A 17,978-nucleotide genomic window follows, 5' to 3' on the forward strand; every position below is an offset into this window, starting at 1 on the left:
TGCTTTGAAAAATCAATTTGAGCATTACAAGTGAACAATACAGATATATGATGTTGTTTAACAAATTATGCCGTGACATAAAGTACAATAAATATGTTAGAATCTATGTTAGCCTGTTATAATGATTCTGTATCAGTAACCTTGTTGTTATGTTTGTATCTGGATCATAAAGAGGTCGCACGCGGCAGTGGAAAACAGCATGTGAGGCCAGTTATAAACTGTCGCAATTAACGAGTAGGCGATTGCTTTTACACTCCTGTTAAATCAGTGGCGATAACATAATCGACAACAACACGTATGTAGCTATATATCAACTATCAGGCTACTGGGTCTCTCTGTTAACAGACTACACAAGCCCTGAGATCAGCTGACACGCTCATGTGACTGAGGCTCAAAATGGAGTTGTCGGAATCAGTGGCGAAGGGGCTTCAAACCCTGGCCGATCCAGTTCTGTTTGATTCGAAATCTTTTACGATATTCACAGAGATCGCATTCGATAGTCTGGTCGCATCTGGAAGCGAAACAGTTCTGGGTAAGATGGCTATGCCTTCTCTTTGTGCTACATTACTTCCGGTGCTTTCCGCGCATAAAGGAAGTCGGACAGGCTACGCTAAGACTGTTGTTGCTGTTATTTTTCATCCTTAGTTCGGTACCTTTTGTGGTAAAGCTATCGAGAGCTTTATGTGGTTGTCCTTGTTCAGTTTCTCGCTTTCTATGCCCATGTAGCTAATAGCGCCAATAAAAAAACCTACGTAGCCGTTTTGGCTATGCTATCGTGTGATAACATGCACATACAGCCTTTCCCCTTTAAACAGAGGAAAAAATATAACAAACCTTGAATGATTGAAAGACTCCGAAACATTAATCTAAAATAGATAATGAAGGTAGCTTTGTTAGTACGCGCGAAGCATCGTTGTGTAGCTCGCACGCGCTCGCTCGCTCTGTCTGTCTCTCTACACTTCGCGTCTCTTGAGAATTTTTGTCATGTGTCACAGGTCACCCAGAATTGAAGCACATCGATCCTACTACCCTAAAGCACTGCCATACAGCCGCAACGACCTTCATCCTGGAAGGAGTTAAACAAAATGCAGATAAATCAACAATTAGGTAAATTGATATTGTCCTGATGGTAGTTCTTAATCTAATATTGTTCAGTACTTATCTACTTTGCATGACTATTTTTTAATTTAACTGTACTCTTATAGCTCTTGCCTTGAAGATGTCAGGTTCCCCAGTGAAAGAGTGGAGGTATTTTATACCACATACCAGGTGATGCCTTGTTCTCCTAATCATATGAATGCCATAAAGTCCAATTGCAATGCATTTTTTTATAATGTGTCTCTTATTTTTTTAGAAAAACAAAAGCAGTTTGGAATCTTTGCTGTCGAGGTAAGTCATTTTATAGCCTATATAATTTTCTGTAAAATAAGTTAATTTGTTGTTAGTCTAATAATCACACATTTGTATCTAAGACGTATAGTCTACCAACGCATGTTTATCACACACACGTTTTTGTTTTATTATCAGAGTTTAATGAATCATACAAAATTGAACGAGCGATGTGCAGCGATGAACGAAAGACCTACTAAATTAAATTTTGAAATATCTTTGTCTCTCAGCATTGACCGATGTCCTCCTCATATAACTGATGCCTCATGGCGCCTTGAGTATTGTATAAAGGTAAGTTGTTACCTTATACGTTAAATAATATTTCTTATACTTTAACATTGTCTTAATCACTGTTTCTCTTGACAGAATAGTCATGTATATAAAGTCAATCAACCATCTTACCTGATTTCCTTAAACACTGAGGTATGTCATACTTCGAGATAAGAGTGTTGATTTTGCATGTATTTCTTGATCTAAACTGTGGTTACGTTTGCAGAGGAACGGCGATTCATCAGAAATCAATTTTTGTTGCACCATGGAACAACTTCAGGTATTTATTTTAAACGTGAGAATTGCAAGATCTGCAGTTTGCATACTCGAGGAAAGAGATGATTAATAATTAAAGAAAGTTAAAAGATTAACTAAAACGTACAGGACATGATTATCTTTAGCCTGTCCGTTGATTAACATTTTTGGGAAGGCCTGGGTAAAATACATGCTGTTGTTTAATTTTATTAATGAACAGTATGCTTAAGAACTTTTTACAATGGTTAGGGATAACATTTTGTCATGTAATGTTGAATTTCGTAGGCCTCTTCTCACAGAAAAATCCATGCCCTGAACCTGATTCGAACTAACATTTTAAAGCGCTAATTAAATACATTGACCGTTAATTAATAGCCTCATAATTGCACAATATGCTAGTACCTGAAACTTTCTACAATGTTTGGTTTCTGCCTCTGGAAAACTCTACTCAGGGATTTTATTATCCTAGTCATTACACAGATGCCTGTGTTTGTCGTTGGGGTGACACAAAGGTGAATTCTCCAAGAAATTAAGTCATAAAATTCTCGTGCACTCCATCATTGTCACATCTCTTCAACATCTAGTAATAATGTATGTGTTTGATTGACCCACATGTTTTAGCCGACTGAAACTGCCACAGGATAAAACTTTAATTAGAACAGCAATTATTTTTTTTGTGTGTAGGTACGCAAATCTACAGCGTTATAGGCCCCATGCAATCAAAAAATGTTCAACTTTTTATAATTGTCAGATCTTTACTATTTGTTTTGATATTGTTAACACAGTCTCTTAATAAACTCGGTAACTCCTTTACTTGATTTTGTCTGTCGGTTAGGTTTATGATTAGATAACTGGATTAGATAACTGACCCTTGCGTGAACATTCTTGCAGCCCCGTAGTGTTAACATGAAAAAAATTATGGATTTGGAATTAACATATGTCGTCTTTGAAAAATGAACTGGATTGTTTGAACTGTGTTTAGGATTTGGTTGGGAAAATGAAGGACGCAGCAAAAAGTCTGGAGAGGGCAACACAGTCTTGATACCTGCATTCCAGAATTAACGGGAAAATATCTACCAGAGACCGTTCCCCATTAATATTTTTTTCATTCATTTTTTTGCATGTCGACAAGTACTATGTTTTGCCATTTCTTAGAAGATTTGTTTACAATAAAACAAACCATTTTGATAAAACAGACTTGCCTTTGTGTAATGATGTTTCAGAGCTGTCTTTTCATAGATTTTTGTGCTAATAGACAATTGCCATTTTATAGCAGCAATGTAAGGATGCTGACATTATTGGATTCTGTACTCGAAACAAACAACGCATTGTGTACGCATTTAACGAAATTAATTCTGCCAAGGTTAATAACACGTTAAGAGTACATTCCAGATCATTTTTTATAGTACAAGAGAAATATCATTCTTATATCGAGGAATGATTTGGTTAACTTACGGTTGATATATTGAGGCCATGTACAAGGCTATTATTGGGGACTCCTGGACATGAACGTGAGTAGATTTCATATTCAAACGTACCTGCTGAGCCATGAGCCCATTAAGTGTTTTTTAACGTCTTCGCACAATTTTTCCAGTCTATAAATATTATTTAGATTTCTTGCGTTTTGTACTAAGTTAAACATAATAAATCCCGATTTTCAAAAGCTGTTGACAGATAGCATTTAGATTACTTAACATAAAACAGTACACGGACTGATAAACACTGTTGTCGTTTAGACCTTACGAGCTAGACCACAATACGTTGAAACGTAATTCTTTGTTATGTGCAGAACGTGAGCAGGGCAAAATACACCGACACATATTCCCAGGCCACCCTTAAGGAATTAGATCACGTGACGCACGGGGCGGTCGAACTACAAGCCATTTTGGGGACGGTGTCAGTTTCCACTGAACCATCAGCGCAGCATTTTTCAAAGAGACGGCTGAAGGAGCTAGCGTAGAGAAAACGCACATCAGGCCGACCGTTTTACTAGCGGGAGGTCCATATACAAAGCATCTCACAAATCGTCAACCGAGCACGGCATACACATCGAGAACCGGACCTTTTCTCTTTTTTCATTATTGAAATGCGCCCCGCACCACCGTTCTCTTATTGCAATTGACAGCGTCTGCAGCCCTATTCAAGATGGCCGCTTGGCTCGAATTCATTTTCTGCTGATCGACTTCTAACTTTCATTGTCTATCCACCTCCAGACTCGACCGTTTACCCCAGCTCAGTAAGGTATGTGTTCTTCGATATCATCCCTTACCAATGTGTGATTTCAGACCCGTTGTGCTAAATGTATTTGTGTTTTGTGAGCTTAAAATGGAGACGTGTTATAGTGGATGCGGGGAACTGACAGGCTCGCGCACACAACATTGTCTCTGTCTCTCCGCGTGCTTGCAGATTTTAGTTATTTTATCTAAGAATATTTGGCCAGATCGATCGAATAATTCTTATTTGGTGGTATGATATTCAGTTTACAACATCACCATGCTTACTCGCTGTTCGTGGTTAAATGTAACGATTTAGTTATTAATGAACCGTAGCGTGTGCGCAAAGTCGCAGACCAGACGGGTCGACTGTTCGTGTAAGGCTGTTTTCAAAAGGATTTTGTGTTTGTTGTATTGTTGAGTACTTGTATAATTTTATAGATATACAATCCGTGTGGTGTTTACAACATGATTGAACCATTGTTGCGCTGAATGGTGTTTATTTGTGTGTTTTTTTAACTTAAGTTCAGATGGTGACTTAGCCCAGTCATTTTGTCGGAGGTAGGCTACAGGGCGAAGCTTTCAGTTTTTCACAACAGACTTTCGCTTTACGGATGATGTGTGTCATAAACGTATAAACTTAAATAATAGGTGGACTTATTTCTACTGTCTTTTTGTGGTTAGTGTAATTTATTTAACTTTTGTAAGTAATGCCACTGTAAAGACGCATGTATGGAACTAAAGGAAATTTTGTTGGATTTTGACAAACGCATTACTTACCTAATGATTTTACATTTTAAAGTAAGAAAACGAACTAACAGAAACAATATATAAGTTCAGTAAATAGTTCAGAACACATTTAAGTGATCTGACAGTTGTTTGTTTTGTCACATGTAATTTATTTTAATATTAGGCTTAGTCTGCGGTTTGTTTGAATAATTGTTGCACAATTGTACTATTCGCTCTGACTTTCATGTTTTTTACTTAAACTGTACGACATGTCGAATAATTTTGCCTATTGTATTACTTGCTAACTTAAGTTGTGAACGTCAAAGCAAAATCTGTAAGTGACTTAATATGGAGTGATGACTTTGACCTTGTTTGTTAGCATTGTTGAGATTTCTTTGACCTGGTGGAATTTTAATGTGGTACCTAAATTAAATAAAGGGCGTTGCTGACCAGACTCATTTTATGTTATATTTGCTCACTTGGCTTTCCCATTGCTTCGTATATTGTTAGTCTCTTTAATAGGAGGCCTTTTGTCATTTATCGATATATTTTCTATGTATAGGAGCGAGAGTGGCAATCTCATTTGTCTAGTCCGTGTCTTGTTTAGGCCTATATAACCAACTGAAACGTTAATTGCAATGTTAAGAATGTCACGTCACCCCGGCAACATTTAATGAGCAAAGCAATAGTACAATATTTATTTACTTGTTACTGGCGAATGCCCTACTAAATAAATTCAAGATCATGAACTCCTTTACTGATCCTTTATTTAATTGAATACTCAAGGGCAAAGGCCCACATTTTTCTCTGCAGATTTTTGTTTAAAAGTTGTCTTGTTTATTGATTTATGGTCTGTATGGTTTTTAATAACCTCACAAAATGCACCGTCTCTCCATTCTAGTAACATCCGAATTGTTATTCCAGATGCTTAAACCTGTCGCTTAAATTATGTTGTCAGATGGCTTAATTTTTCTCTAAACTTCTTTAATGCAAGATTATCTTAGACAACAAGCAGCCGAATTACTTTTACAAACTCATTTTATAACTTCAGTACCAGCAGTAATCAGTGGATTTGTTGGCACGCATCCATCAGCCTTGTGTCAAGTGAATTAAACGATTCAGGGTTTTACCTAACTTTTTTGCTGATTTTTAAATGAAATAAAAAATCAGTAGCACCTGGTTCTTCTAAACGAGAAAGTTCTGACGTAATAAGGTGTTTCAGAAATCGGTTGCGAACAAAGGAAATAATTAAGAGTACATAGCATCGCATGACGACAAACATGATGTCAAACGGGTGTAAGTGTAGTGCACCATTCTTTTTTTTATTTCATTTTTTTTTTAATGACACAGACTGTAATTTTTGGAGGTCTTCTGTTACCTAACTGACACAAAAATAAAATATCACCAATTGGCGAGATCTGTGTTTTAAATTAAGATTTAACTGCTTTTAAAGTACCTTTATGTTCGATAACAGTGCTCGGCGCGTTGCCATGTAACGCAGGTAGAGTTGCTATAGAAACCGTAAGACTTGTTAATGGTTTTCCTAATAACTGAATTATGCATTTGGTTACCGCTGTGTTGCATCGTTTAACCAGTAGGCTACGGTTATTTATTACACCCTCTTGTTAACTAAACATGTAGCCCATCAGATTTTTTACCTAAGGTCTTTGTTGATTGAGATGTCAAAAGTATTTTTATTTTATTTTACTCTGGCAGTTTTCGGTGCAAAACTTTTCATCTGATCTTAATACTTCTGCAGGGTCTATTCCATCCCATGACAATGCATCGTACTACAAGGATCAAGATTACAGAGCTCAATCCCCATTTGATGTGTGTCTTATGTGGTGGATATTTCATAGATGCAACCACAATTATTGAATGCCTGCACTCATGTGAGTAAATTGAAGTTGGCTGCATCATTTTCTGTTATTACATCATGCAACATTTACAGGTGATGTGTCTTATCCTGTGCCATTTCTCTGGTTCTCAGTTTGTAAAATGTGCATTGTTCGCTACTTGGAAACCAGTAAATACTGTCCAATATGTGATGTTCAGGTCCACAAAACAAAGCCACTTCTCAATATAAGGTAACAATTAAATCACTTTGTTCCATCTTTCCACTTGGAAAATAATATTTTTGCTTTACAATTTAACTTTTCTAAGGAGTCTGCATGTCTTTTAATATGTGAATATTAATGTGATATATTATGGGTGATTTGGTCACAACATGATAACATGAATTGAACCTAACAATTATCAAAAATGTGCTGCTTCACAGATCTGACAAAACTCTACAGGACATTGTATACAAGTTGGTCCCTGGTCTTTTCAAAAGTATGTAAATTGGTGATAAAGTAAAGCATTTTTTTTTTATTATATGAATGCACTAATGTGAAAATGAATTTATCTCTGTAGATGAGATGAAGCGTCGGAGAGATTTTTATGCTGAACACCCTTCAGTTGATGGTATTCTTAAACAATTCTTTAGTAATTTAAATGTTATTCATTTTGACTTTGTTGTACAACTAATCATTCTAAATGTTAAGTTGATATTAGTTTAATTTAAGTCATGATTTATTATTTTGTTTCATTTTTTTGTACAAAGCTGCAAATGGATCCAATGAAGATCGAGGGGAAGTTGCTGATGAGGATAAAAGAATCATCACAGATGATGAGATCATCAGTCTGTCAATCGAGTTTTTTGATCAAAGGTATGTGTTTAATATATCTATTGTCAATACATTTTACACTTTTCCCTCCTATTAAGACGGTACATATATTTAAGTGGCACATTATGCATGTGTAGTGTAAAAAAGATTGTTACACGTGAACGTTTAGTTGTACTTATTTTTCAACTATTGCACTTGTTCAGAACACAGCACCAAGGCGGCACAGATGAGAGACAAAAAGAAGAGGTACTTACTGCTGCTGAAAGCCTGATTTTTTTCCCCTCCGCGTGTTAAAGCTTATATAAATAATGTATTATTTTATTTATTTGCATGCACAGGTCAATCATAAAAGATACTTGCAGTGCCCTGCTGCCATGACTGTGATGCATTTGAGAAAATTTCTGAGAAGCAAAATGGATATACCGCCCACCTTTCAGGTAATGTAATCTGTATAATTATGGATAGTTCAGTTGCAGATGCTAGAAAGCCCTTTCCCTTGATTCTTTAGTAATTTATTTCCATGTACTGGCAAGTCAGTAAAAAACATTTTCATTTGCATATGTGTGTTTTTTATCTTTCATAACAGTCAGGCTTTTTTGGAAGGCTTGTTTTATATATTGTTTATATATGTGTTTCAATAGGTTGAAGTTATGTATGAGGATGAGCCTTTGAAGGATTATTACACGTTAATGGACATTGCCTACATCTACACATGGAGAAGAGTATGTTTTATTCAAATGGTGTCACTACTTAAATCATTACATTTTAACAAAAATGTTTATCAAATTAATCTTAAAACCTAATGCTAATGAAAATATAGAGATGTTAGATTAAATTTCAGAGCGTCTAATGATACGTTTCTTGCACATTTCATAGAACGGACCCCTGCCTCTAAAATATCGCGTGCGGCCCAGCTGTAAGAAGATGAAGATCAGCCACCCGCAAGATGGCGTAAACAGTACAATCCGCTCAGAAAGCGACTCCGCCAGCGATAAGGCCAGCAGCCCCGCTGGAGTTCCGTCCACATCTTCACCACTACCCAGTCCAAGTACACTGGTGCAGCCTTCACAAGCTCATTTTACCCATATGCCTAATCCTGTTAACGGTTCCACGATGACAAGTCCGAACCGACAGTTCAGTTTTGGCAACAAAGTGCGAAAAACAGCGCTTAACGGATCTTCCACATCATCGGGATGATAAGGGACTACACGTTGAAGCCAACGCCAGATATAACCCAGCTATTCCCATGCCAACGTAGTGTCGTTTAGGTTCTTTTCTTTTATCATTATTATCACTTTATTAAACATGTAACCTTTAACGTACTGAACGTGACGCACTTCATTTGATGCATTGCTGGAGTTTATAAGATTGTGAAGACCATATAAGGGGTTACAAAGGTTGTGGCCTTTTTTTTAGAAAAGCCACGAAACCGTTTTGCAGACATGACTGAATTACAACTTTTATATACTTTTACTTTAGGCTGACATTTCTGAAACAAATGGAGACGTTGTATGTTGCTTGTATTTTACGTGTGTATTATAACGTTCTTTGAAGCATAAAAACATGTACTTTTGATTTTTAGTTCGCCTTTCTTGGGTAGTTGCTAAACATTCCTGGTATAGTCAGCTGGCTTTTAAGAATGTATCAAAGAAAAAAATGTATATGTACAAATTTAAAGGACAAAAAACTGTATTAGGCCCAGGTGTTCTGCGGGAGAAAGAAAAGTGGTTAAGTTGTTTTGGGCGCAAAAAATGTTATTTGAAGTTTTTGGACATTTGTAATTTAGTTTTTGCAGTTAAGTGAATTGCTTCAATGTGCAAGTTTGCGATGGTTATTTTTACAGACGAAACGGTTGGTTTGAAGTTCATTTTCTTGGTCGGTATAGCACGCACATACAGCTTTAAGATTGCTTTTCAGGCTAGGTCACATACACATTCTCCAAAAAAAAAGACGAAAATCACCCCACTTTTCATTCTGGACAACGTTTTGATGTCGTCAGTGTTCATTTGTCTTATTGGTCGATTGTAGACTTTTGACAGCTATTGTATTGTGACTGTTGCACAGTATAAACATCTAAATAAAAAATTTTACACTTTCTCATTGCCTGTTTGCGTTTTTTTACTGCTTCAGATAAGAGAAAGGGAATAGAAACATCTACATAGACAGATATTAAACGGTATATTAAATTGCTGTGTCCCAGCCACATTATTCGACAGGCTTCCTGTATCATTTGCTTTTAAACTTCCTTTTAAAATTAAACATTTTAGCATTGATATGCAAAACGACTCGATACGGAATTTTAAAGATGGAACGTTTAACTTTATCTTTCAGAAGCCTTGGTAAACTAAATTATTATAAAATTGTTATAACAACAATTAACACGTAGGCTAATTAGGTGTGGTCGTTTAGATAAAAGACATTGCAGCACAGAAGATCTGATTGTGATAGAAAACGGTTAAAAATGTATAAAAATGTATTTCGCGCAAATATAGCCTATTAGCGGGAACCATTTATTAAATGCTTGGTATATACAGATTTATCGTAGCTTTGTGAACCAATGCAAAGTAGACAAGGTATTTAAATATTTAGAAATCAAATTTTAAATTTTTAGCTTTTGAATGAACAATGTTAGTACATTTTATATGGGCTTTATCTAATTTCTAGAGTTTAGGGTTATCTAACGCAGGTTCTCACACTTGCACCCGTCTGGTAAGTCCCGCCTTTGCGTGTAGCTCATCCGGTTAACCTGTGACCCAGTCCATTTGATTTCATGTCAGATGCAGTCTGTTGCAAGAAAGATATTATGATGCTGCTGCTACAAATATATAAACTGTGGCTTGTTTATCATCCACTACATTGTCTTGAATGTTTTAAATGCCAAGATATCACCACGGGTTAATGAATACTTTGAAGAGGTTTGCTATAACATTTATGTTCAACACCGGTGCAGGGTGCGAAAATTCTCAAAATCTTAAAGCCTACAGTTGGTCTTTAGTAATTGAAAGTGTTCTGTTGAGGAAAGAACAAACTTGAAAAGTTAAATTTAGCTTCAAATGCGGTAACACTGCTGTTTTGACGGGATACGTACTGAATCTAAAATTAAAATTATGAACACAATTTAATTAACAGTTTTTGTATTATTCATCATGTATAGTCCACTTAGTGATCAATTCTTGTAACCTATAGGGAAGTTCTTCAGTCTGCACCAGTTTCACTCACTGGTACTTCTTGTATGAATAAGTGTGGGTTTTAGTAATAACAGTAGCCCAACCAGAGTAATTAGGCAATAGCCAATAAACTTCATTTTGGTACAGAAATACAACATTTCTTAAAAGTGATTAAATCATTAGAGAGTACAGAGGACAGATAAAGAAATGCCATTGCTGATTATTAGTATTATAGAAGTGTACACGAACAAAGCCAGGTATGATTTCATGGCATTCCAAATGATTAAATAAAATAATAATTTTGAAACAGTGTAGCCTATTTGACAGATTTTTTCATCAAATGTAAACCACAGAAGAGATCAGTGCACACTTTGCCTTGCAAGGACTGGTGTGATGATAAATCTACAGGCTTATGAGAACATGCCTTTAGCAGGGCTTACACTGAGGTTATAAAATGCTGCTCAACACTGAGCTTGAAGCCCATTTATTAACAGCCAGCATATAAATAAATGTCTAATAATGGCACAAACTAAATGTAACAATCTTGTATTAAGAAGACCTTTCCCCATTTAAATGCAGGTGTTATTAACGTTAAATATTAATATTACAGACCGAAATAGTCAAACTAGCGCTGTTTACAGTAATTGGCATTTTGTAATTTTTTTTTAACGTTTACTATCGTGTAGTTTTATGAAGAAAGCGATTGAACGTCCAACGATAGGCTATGCCTACCTGCCATCAGTAAATAAAGTAATTATATATTTTATGATTTGACACTTATATTAAATATTGAAACGTAGTAAATTAGATCCTAAAACTTTTTCAGTTTGCACTGGCTGGTATTTTCGGTTAATTTTTAAATGATTAGGCATTTATTTGAGCACACTGCAACCACAAAACAAAAATGTGACTGTTCATTTGTAAACCTCACTGCTGCAATGACTGCGGAGGTCTCTGCGCGGTAGAAAGGGGGCAGCTGTTCGCCCTTGCAGCTGCTACTTTCCGATTTCCAACATTCAGAGAAAGCTCGTGAATCCCGTTTAAATATCCGATGACAATGAGGGATTATTAAACCTACAGTCAATCTGGATATCAACTGAGTGCCGCGTTAACAATGATTTAGGCAGAAATGCACGTTTCAGGGCAGACCAAACAGCGAGACTGCGCGAATGCTGTTGCATATCACTTCCGGTTTGTTGCCAGGACAACAGTTTCACGCCGCCTCTAAACCCAAAGTCACAACAAACGCTGTTTCCTAATGGGAATACGTGTTCTTTTTTGTTACGCTTACATATAATTTTATCTTTATTGTTTCAATTTGCGATACTGATACAAATATGAGTCAGCGCCAGGTTTTGCAAGGTAAGAAAGTATATTCTGCTGGAGATTGTTTTAAAATGTATAAAACGTGTAATGACAAATCAATTGTTCCCAGTATTTGAGCAGTACCAGAAGGCAAGAACACAATTTGTGCAAACTGTAGCAGATCTTGCAACAAGACCACAGAATATCGAAACACTTCAACATGCTGGTGAGTAGAAAAATTGATTTTAAATGGACTTGTAAATGATTTACAACATTAAGTGTGGTATGGCTTATGATCTAATGAAATTTAAATGTATAACAGTTATCCTACAGAACTATGAGAATAATTTCCAAATATTTTATAACAACATGCTTAGGTGCTTAGATATGTTATTAAATTATAGATAGGTCATGTATAGCAATTAAGAAACATACTATAGTAATTGTATGAGAGGAATGATTATTTAACTTACATAAAATAAATTGACCGTCTCTCCCACACAAAACCTTTACATTAAAATGTACTGTATAGAAACACAGTACTATAAATCTTTATTGAAACACTCAACACAGATGGGGAGATTTGAGGGGCCAGTTTTTCTTTTTACCAGTATCTTAATCCCTATCAGTTTCACTATAACAAAGAACTTTTATTCAAATCACTTAAAGGGGACATCTAAATATCCCTCTGTTCTTCATTTACATTTCATCCACATTTTTAAAAAAGGTTTAAATGCATTCCTTTAAGGTCCACAGCACCTTTCTGTTGCACAAAAGGTTTTTTGTAGTGTAAAAGGATGAAATAGTATGAAAGAGAAATTATTCGTATAAGAACCTTTGTCTAAAATGTTCATTGGAGAACAAAAACGATTCTTCTATGGCATCTCTATGAAGAACCTCTTATAAAGAACCTTATTTTTAAAGATTTTTTTATATTTGAATCATGTCTACATTTCTTTCATCTGCTCTGAAGTGTCTTTCCACTCCTGTTTCTATCCCCTGCTCAAATGTGTTCGCTCTCTTTGGCTTAGGTGTAATGTCCCTTTTGAGGCCTCTCCTCTTGGATGCGGTCCCAACTATTCAGCAGACAGCAGCTCTGGCTCTCGGAAGGCTTGCCAACTATAACGATGACCTGGCTGAGGCTGTAGTAAAGGGAGACATTCTTCCACAGCTTGTGTACTCCCTGGCTGAGCAAAACGTAAGAGCTTAGCTGAACCTCTGTAATCTGAATGAATAGGTTTCCCTTTAGGTGTCAAAATTTGAATACCAAAAATTGCATTGTGAAGATGCAGAAATGTTCCATTAACACTGTTAAATGTTTCAAGCAAACTTCAATTCAATTCAGTTTTATTTATTGTACATCACAATTGGTAATTGTTTCAAAGCAGCTTTACATTAATAGAAGCAGGTGAAAACACAGAAAAATTGACATACAACATATATAGCAAAATACAGCGGCTATGAATAAACTTTACAAGCGAGTGTATTAATAATGTTACGTATAGAAGAGGGTGCTAAGTTAAGCCAATGTCGGCTGACTCCCCGGGGTTGAAAAACCCCCCTAGGAGAAAAACCTCCCAATTTTTTAGCCAGGTGGGAATAAAGTCCTAGGAGGATAAAAACCCTTGGGAGATATATACTGTATATATATGTAAACGGATAAGGAGATTAAATGGGTTTCGCTGGTGGTCGTTGGTCAGGCATCAGCTGGGCATCACATTGAAGGATGGCCAGTAGATCAGTGGTGTGTTGTGCAAACACTTTGTCTTTGCATTTTCCTTTAAATTTAAAAATATTTATTTTTGAGGACTGATCTAAGTGCTTGATTTTTTTATTTTGTGATTTAGATGTAAATGTGTTTAATTCATTATATAGTCATTCTGTTGGCACACCTATGATTTTAAACAAAGTTTTTGTTAGATTAGCAGTGGGAAGTCCTGAAATTTGGTAGAACAATGGTAGTTCATTCACAGCAGCTGTCAGCTCCGCAGCCCGCAGGTCTAAGCTACAGTCAAGGTGCTACAAAAGGTCCTTTACAGCGATTCCATATAAGAGTAATTTTTGGTTCCCCACAGAACCATTTATTAAAAGGTTCTTAAAAGAAGTCTATTCCGGTGGTTTTCAAACTGGGGTCCCATAGAAAGTTCAAAGAAAATTTTAAAGAAAGACAAAGCATATCATTTAAAAGTCTACTGTGTAGCCAAGCCAGTTATTTAATTTTAGAAACAATAGATTGTTTTTATAATATCACAATCAATTACTATTTGTTTAACACAATTTCAATGTTTCTTCGTTCATAAAATACACAAATAAATATATAGAGGAAGGGGTTCCCTGGCAAAGGGTTTATTATATTTGGGGGTCCTTGCGTTATAAAGTTTAAAAACCCCTGATACACAATTTTCCCCTGTAAATAACCTTTTGTAAATCAGAAAGGTGTTCAATGAAGCAAAGGTTTTGTCATAAAAGTCATTACATTTGTAAATGTTGGATTGCTTTTATATTTTCAGAGATGCTTATAAAAAATTTTTTTCTTAGTGAATGGTTCAGAATGTGATATATAGACTTATTAAAGATGCTTTTCTGGTAATTCATCATAAGCATTATAGCTTATTCTCAATTTCTTATTGTTTTTCTCCTCTGGCATACTGGGATTTGAGAAATGCAGCGATTCTACAAGAAAGCTGCTGCTTTCGTTCTTCGGGCTGTTGCTAAGCACTCCCCCGAGTTGGCCCAGGCCGTGGTGGACTGTGGAGCACTGGACGCTCTTGTCATTTCCCTGGAGGAGTTTGACCCTGGGGTCAAAGAGGCTGCTGCATGGGCACTGGGTTACATTGCCAGACACAATGAACGTAAGTTTGCATCAAAAAGCCCATTTTGCCTAATCCAAATATCCTAATTAAACAGATCCTGTCTGTTTTTGTTCAAAACTGAGCAGAGCTGGCTCAGGCAGTAGTAGATGCTGGAGTTGCGCCTCTACTCGTCTTATGTATTCAGGAGCCTGAAATCGCCCTAAAGAGGGTTGCCGCCTCTTCTTTGAGTGACATAGCCAAGCACTCTCCTGAGCTGGCTCATACAGTGGTAGAGACGGGAGCCATCGCTCACCTAGCACAGATGATTTTAAACCCTGATTCCAAACTGAAGGTGGGTAACACTGAGACATTGCAATTAATAATATAAAAATGTATTAAAATAATGCACACGTCTATATTTTGTCTCTTTGCATGATACAGAGACAGGTTTTCTCAGCTCTCGGCCAAATTGCCAAGCATTCTGTAGACCTAGCAGAGATGGTGGTGGAGGCCGAGATATTTCCCGCTGCACTGGCTTCCCTCAAGGACCCAGATGAATATGTTCGAAAGAATGTCACCACTCTTATTCGAGAAATCACCAAACACAGCCCTGAGGTACCTACCGCACACACAACATACCCGCTAAATGATTTCAAGATGCTCGGGTAACACTGGAATCTCCATTTTATCAGCTCTTTGACGCCCTCTGTTTAAATAACATGGTGAGAGGCAACCGGTCTGTAAAGCATAGAGAATGTGGGCCTGTTATTTATCACCACTGCAGCACAGGAAACAGACAACTGGAAACCTCATCTAAAGTCATTGCATCACTCTTTTTTTTACCTGCCTAAAAATGGTTTGCTGGTCTGTCTCTTTAAACTCTCGCCTAATTATTTGCTATTATGTCACCGTGGTTTGTCGGTGTGTTTCCTGCTCAGCTGGCCCAGATAATAGTGCATGTGGGGGGCGTAGCAGCTGTGATTGACTACCTTGGGGAATCCAAAGGGAATGTACGCCTCCCGGGGATCATGATGTTGGGCTATGTGGCTGCACACACGGAGAATTTAGCCATGGCTGTGATTGTATCTAAGGTCTGTTAACACCTCTTACTGTATGTAAAACTTGACAGTATTATATTGATCTCTGCTCTCTTCAACTTCTCCGATTCTCTACTACCGTAGGGAGTGCCACAGTTGGCAATCTGCCTGGAGGAAGAACGGGAAGATCATATCAAGGCAGCCACAGCTTGGGCGTTCGGCCAGATTGGTCGCCACACACCTGAGCACGCACGAGCTGTTGCCGTGGCCAATGTGTTTCCCAAACTCCTGCATTTGTATTTGAACACTCAAAACTCTGAAGACCTGCAGGTCAAGGTAAGCAGCTTCACCAAAAACTTACATGTTTTGCTTATGGCATTGTCTATATTCTTTGCTTTGTTTACATACTTGAATCAGGCCAAGAAGGCCTTGAAGAGCATCCTTCAAAAGTGCACTTATCTGCCGGCACTAGAGCCTCTTCTCTATGAAGCTCCCAGCAACATTCTTAAACATGTCATATGTCAATTTAGCAAGGTAATGGGACATTTTACAACCACAAATGAAAGCCGCATTTATTGGTATTATATAGAGTCATATTGTTCTCCACATATTTTACGTTTGTAGGTTCTTCCTCATGACAGTAAGGCACGTCGCTTGTTTGTTACCAGTGGGGGTCTGAAGAAAGTACAGGAGATCAAAGCAGAACCCGGTTCTGCAATTCAGGAATATATCGATGCAATTAACAGCTGCTACCCCGAGGAGATTGTCAGGTTCATGCATATAAAAGCACCATGCCAAAATATTTTTTAAACCAACAAAATGTTTTAATAAAGCTGTTCACCCTTAGGTTTAGGTTTTTAATTTATGTTGTGTGGCATTTCCACTGATCTGCTCTTTTCCCACAGGTACTATTCCCCTGGTTACTCCGAGGCTTTGCTGGAAAGGATTGACAACTATCAACCAGTTTGATCCTGTGCAACTTTTTTATTTTTTTTAAATGAAAACACTTATTGTAGCACTAATCACATCTGCAAAATCTATTATATTAAAGGTGTAATATTAAAATGAATGCATCATCATCATCTTTTACAGTCTAAGTAATTACATTTTGTTTATTTAGTTGATGTCTCAAAAGCAGGATAATTCAAATATTATCTGCTGAAATCTGATTCATTTTTTTTTATTATAGAGCTACTATATGACAGACACTTTCGTTTCCCATAAAAATTTATTAGTTTGTCTTGCTGTAATAAAGGCATAATCCTACACTGTTAAATTAATGATTTAGTATTAACCTGCTGCCTTAGGTTTACCTGGTTTCTTAGCTTTCAAAAGCACTTGTTGCTTATAAATTTAGCCAGCCCATTTAAGGGGTTTATGATTATAAAGACAATGTGTCTGGCTTGGTCTTGTGTTTAATGTAGCATTTGCTACCGGACATTTTGGAGAAGGTTCAATCCTTATAAGATACTGATATAATCTGAAGGGTTGCCTAAAGCATATACGACAACAGGCCTATGGACAATTTTGCAATTACGGCCTGTTTCAAAATAACCTAGAGCAGTGGTTCTCAAACTTTTTGGCATTGTATGGTGCTTCCCTCCAATGAAAATTCATGAAATTTGTGAATTAAACAAAACATTAAATTATACAATGCAGCGCTGTTAGTTAATAGCCTAATTTTTTGAAGTTTAATTACACAGAATGATAGGCCTAAATTAATGTGTGTTACAAGATGTCATAAAACTGGTGCCCCCTGGCACCATCTCAACCCCCAGTTTGGGAACCACTGAGTACAGTGGTATGGACATAAAAGGAGATTAGTTCAAGGTCCTGTAAGGTAATACATTGCATTGCAATATTTACACACATATGTGAACATTAGTATCATTAAACGCTGTTGATATTCTATTATGCGATAAATGTAATGTAAATAGGCTATAACAATTTTAGCTCAGTTGACAATGATAGCAGCGAAAAGGTCATGGGTTCGAGGAAGGCACACATTGATAAAAATGTACACACTAAATGCATTCACTCTGTATAAAAGCCAGAAGCATATGCAAATGCTTAATTAATCAATGTATGATCAACTACGTAGTTTCCACAAAACGACGTAGGTCTAATCGACGTAGACAAATGTTATTGCTAT

General features: G+C 36.7%; 2 protein-coding genes across 5 annotated transcripts; both read left to right on the forward strand.

Moving 5' to 3' along the window:
- Nucleotides 1–248: 248 nt before the first annotated feature.
- Nucleotides 249–9,622, forward strand: bmi1a (bmi1 polycomb ring finger oncogene 1a). Of its 3 annotated transcripts, XM_055182181.2 has the most exons (14): nt 249–532; nt 996–1,107; nt 1,206–1,269; nt 1,355–1,389; nt 1,886–1,940; nt 6,619–6,748; nt 6,847–6,943; nt 7,135–7,190; nt 7,272–7,322; nt 7,462–7,567; nt 7,729–7,771; nt 7,864–7,962; nt 8,167–8,247; nt 8,402–9,622. In XM_055182181.2, exons 1-14 carry the CDS (start codon nt 397–399, stop codon nt 8,720–8,722), a joined length of 1,386 nt encoding a protein of 461 aa, XP_055038156.1. In that variant the 5' UTR covers nt 249–396; the 3' UTR covers nt 8,723–9,622. The 3 variants fall into 3 exon arrangements, with proteins under 3 accessions (XP_055038156.1, XP_055038154.1, XP_055038155.1); XM_055182179.2 differs by lacking the exons at nt 249–532; nt 996–1,107; nt 1,206–1,269; nt 1,355–1,389; nt 1,886–1,940 and adding an exon at nt 3,709–4,155 and having other exon boundaries at nt 6,616–6,748; XM_055182180.2 differs by lacking the exons at nt 249–532; nt 996–1,107; nt 1,206–1,269; nt 1,355–1,389; nt 1,886–1,940 and adding an exon at nt 4,261–4,504 and having other exon boundaries at nt 6,616–6,748.
- Nucleotides 9,623–11,751: 2,129 nt separating this feature from the next.
- On the forward strand, nt 11,752–16,891 carry spag6 (sperm associated antigen 6). 2 transcript variants are annotated; one of them, XM_073863919.1, is made up of 12 exons: nt 11,752–12,054; nt 12,128–12,223; nt 13,029–13,195; nt 14,666–14,849; nt 14,936–15,141; nt 15,231–15,404; nt 15,482–15,607; nt 15,728–15,880; nt 15,971–16,162; nt 16,244–16,360; nt 16,451–16,596; nt 16,732–16,891. In XM_073863919.1, the coding sequence occupies exons 1-12, from the start codon at nt 12,030–12,032 to the stop codon at nt 16,793–16,795; spliced, it is 1,650 nt and encodes a 549-aa protein (XP_073720020.1). In that variant the 5' UTR covers nt 11,752–12,029; the 3' UTR covers nt 16,796–16,891. The 2 variants fall into 2 exon arrangements, with proteins under 2 accessions (XP_073720020.1, XP_055038157.2); XM_055182182.2 differs by lacking the exon at nt 15,482–15,607 and having other exon boundaries at nt 11,774–12,054.
- Nucleotides 16,892–17,978: the final 1,087 nt, after the last annotated feature.

Source organism: Misgurnus anguillicaudatus, chromosome 25, assembly GCF_027580225.2.
Source record: "Misgurnus anguillicaudatus chromosome 25, ASM2758022v2, whole genome shotgun sequence".
NCBI classification, from domain to species: domain Eukaryota; kingdom Metazoa; phylum Chordata; class Actinopteri; order Cypriniformes; family Cobitidae; genus Misgurnus; species Misgurnus anguillicaudatus.

Excerpts from the sequence above, each read along its gene's own strand:
- bmi1a (XM_055182181.2), top strand. The coding sequence starts at position 397 with ATGGAGTTGTCGGAATCAGTGGCGAAGGGGCTTCAAACCCTGGCCGAT. Across the intron at positions 533-995 it reads TGGAAGCGAAACAGTTCTGG|GTCACCCAGAATTGAAGCAC; the intron begins GTAAGATGGCTA and ends CATGTGTCACAG. Across the intron at positions 6,944-7,134 it reads AAGCCACTTCTCAATATAAG|ATCTGACAAAACTCTACAGG; the intron begins GTAACAATTAAA and ends GCTGCTTCACAG.
- spag6 (XM_073863919.1), top strand. The coding sequence starts at position 12,030 with ATGAGTCAGCGCCAGGTTTTGCAAG. Across the intron at positions 13,196-14,665 it reads ACTCCCTGGCTGAGCAAAAC|CGATTCTACAAGAAAGCTGC; the intron begins GTAAGAGCTTAG and ends TGAGAAATGCAG. Across the intron at positions 15,881-15,970 it reads TGGCTGTGATTGTATCTAAG|GGAGTGCCACAGTTGGCAAT; the intron begins GTCTGTTAACAC and ends CTACTACCGTAG.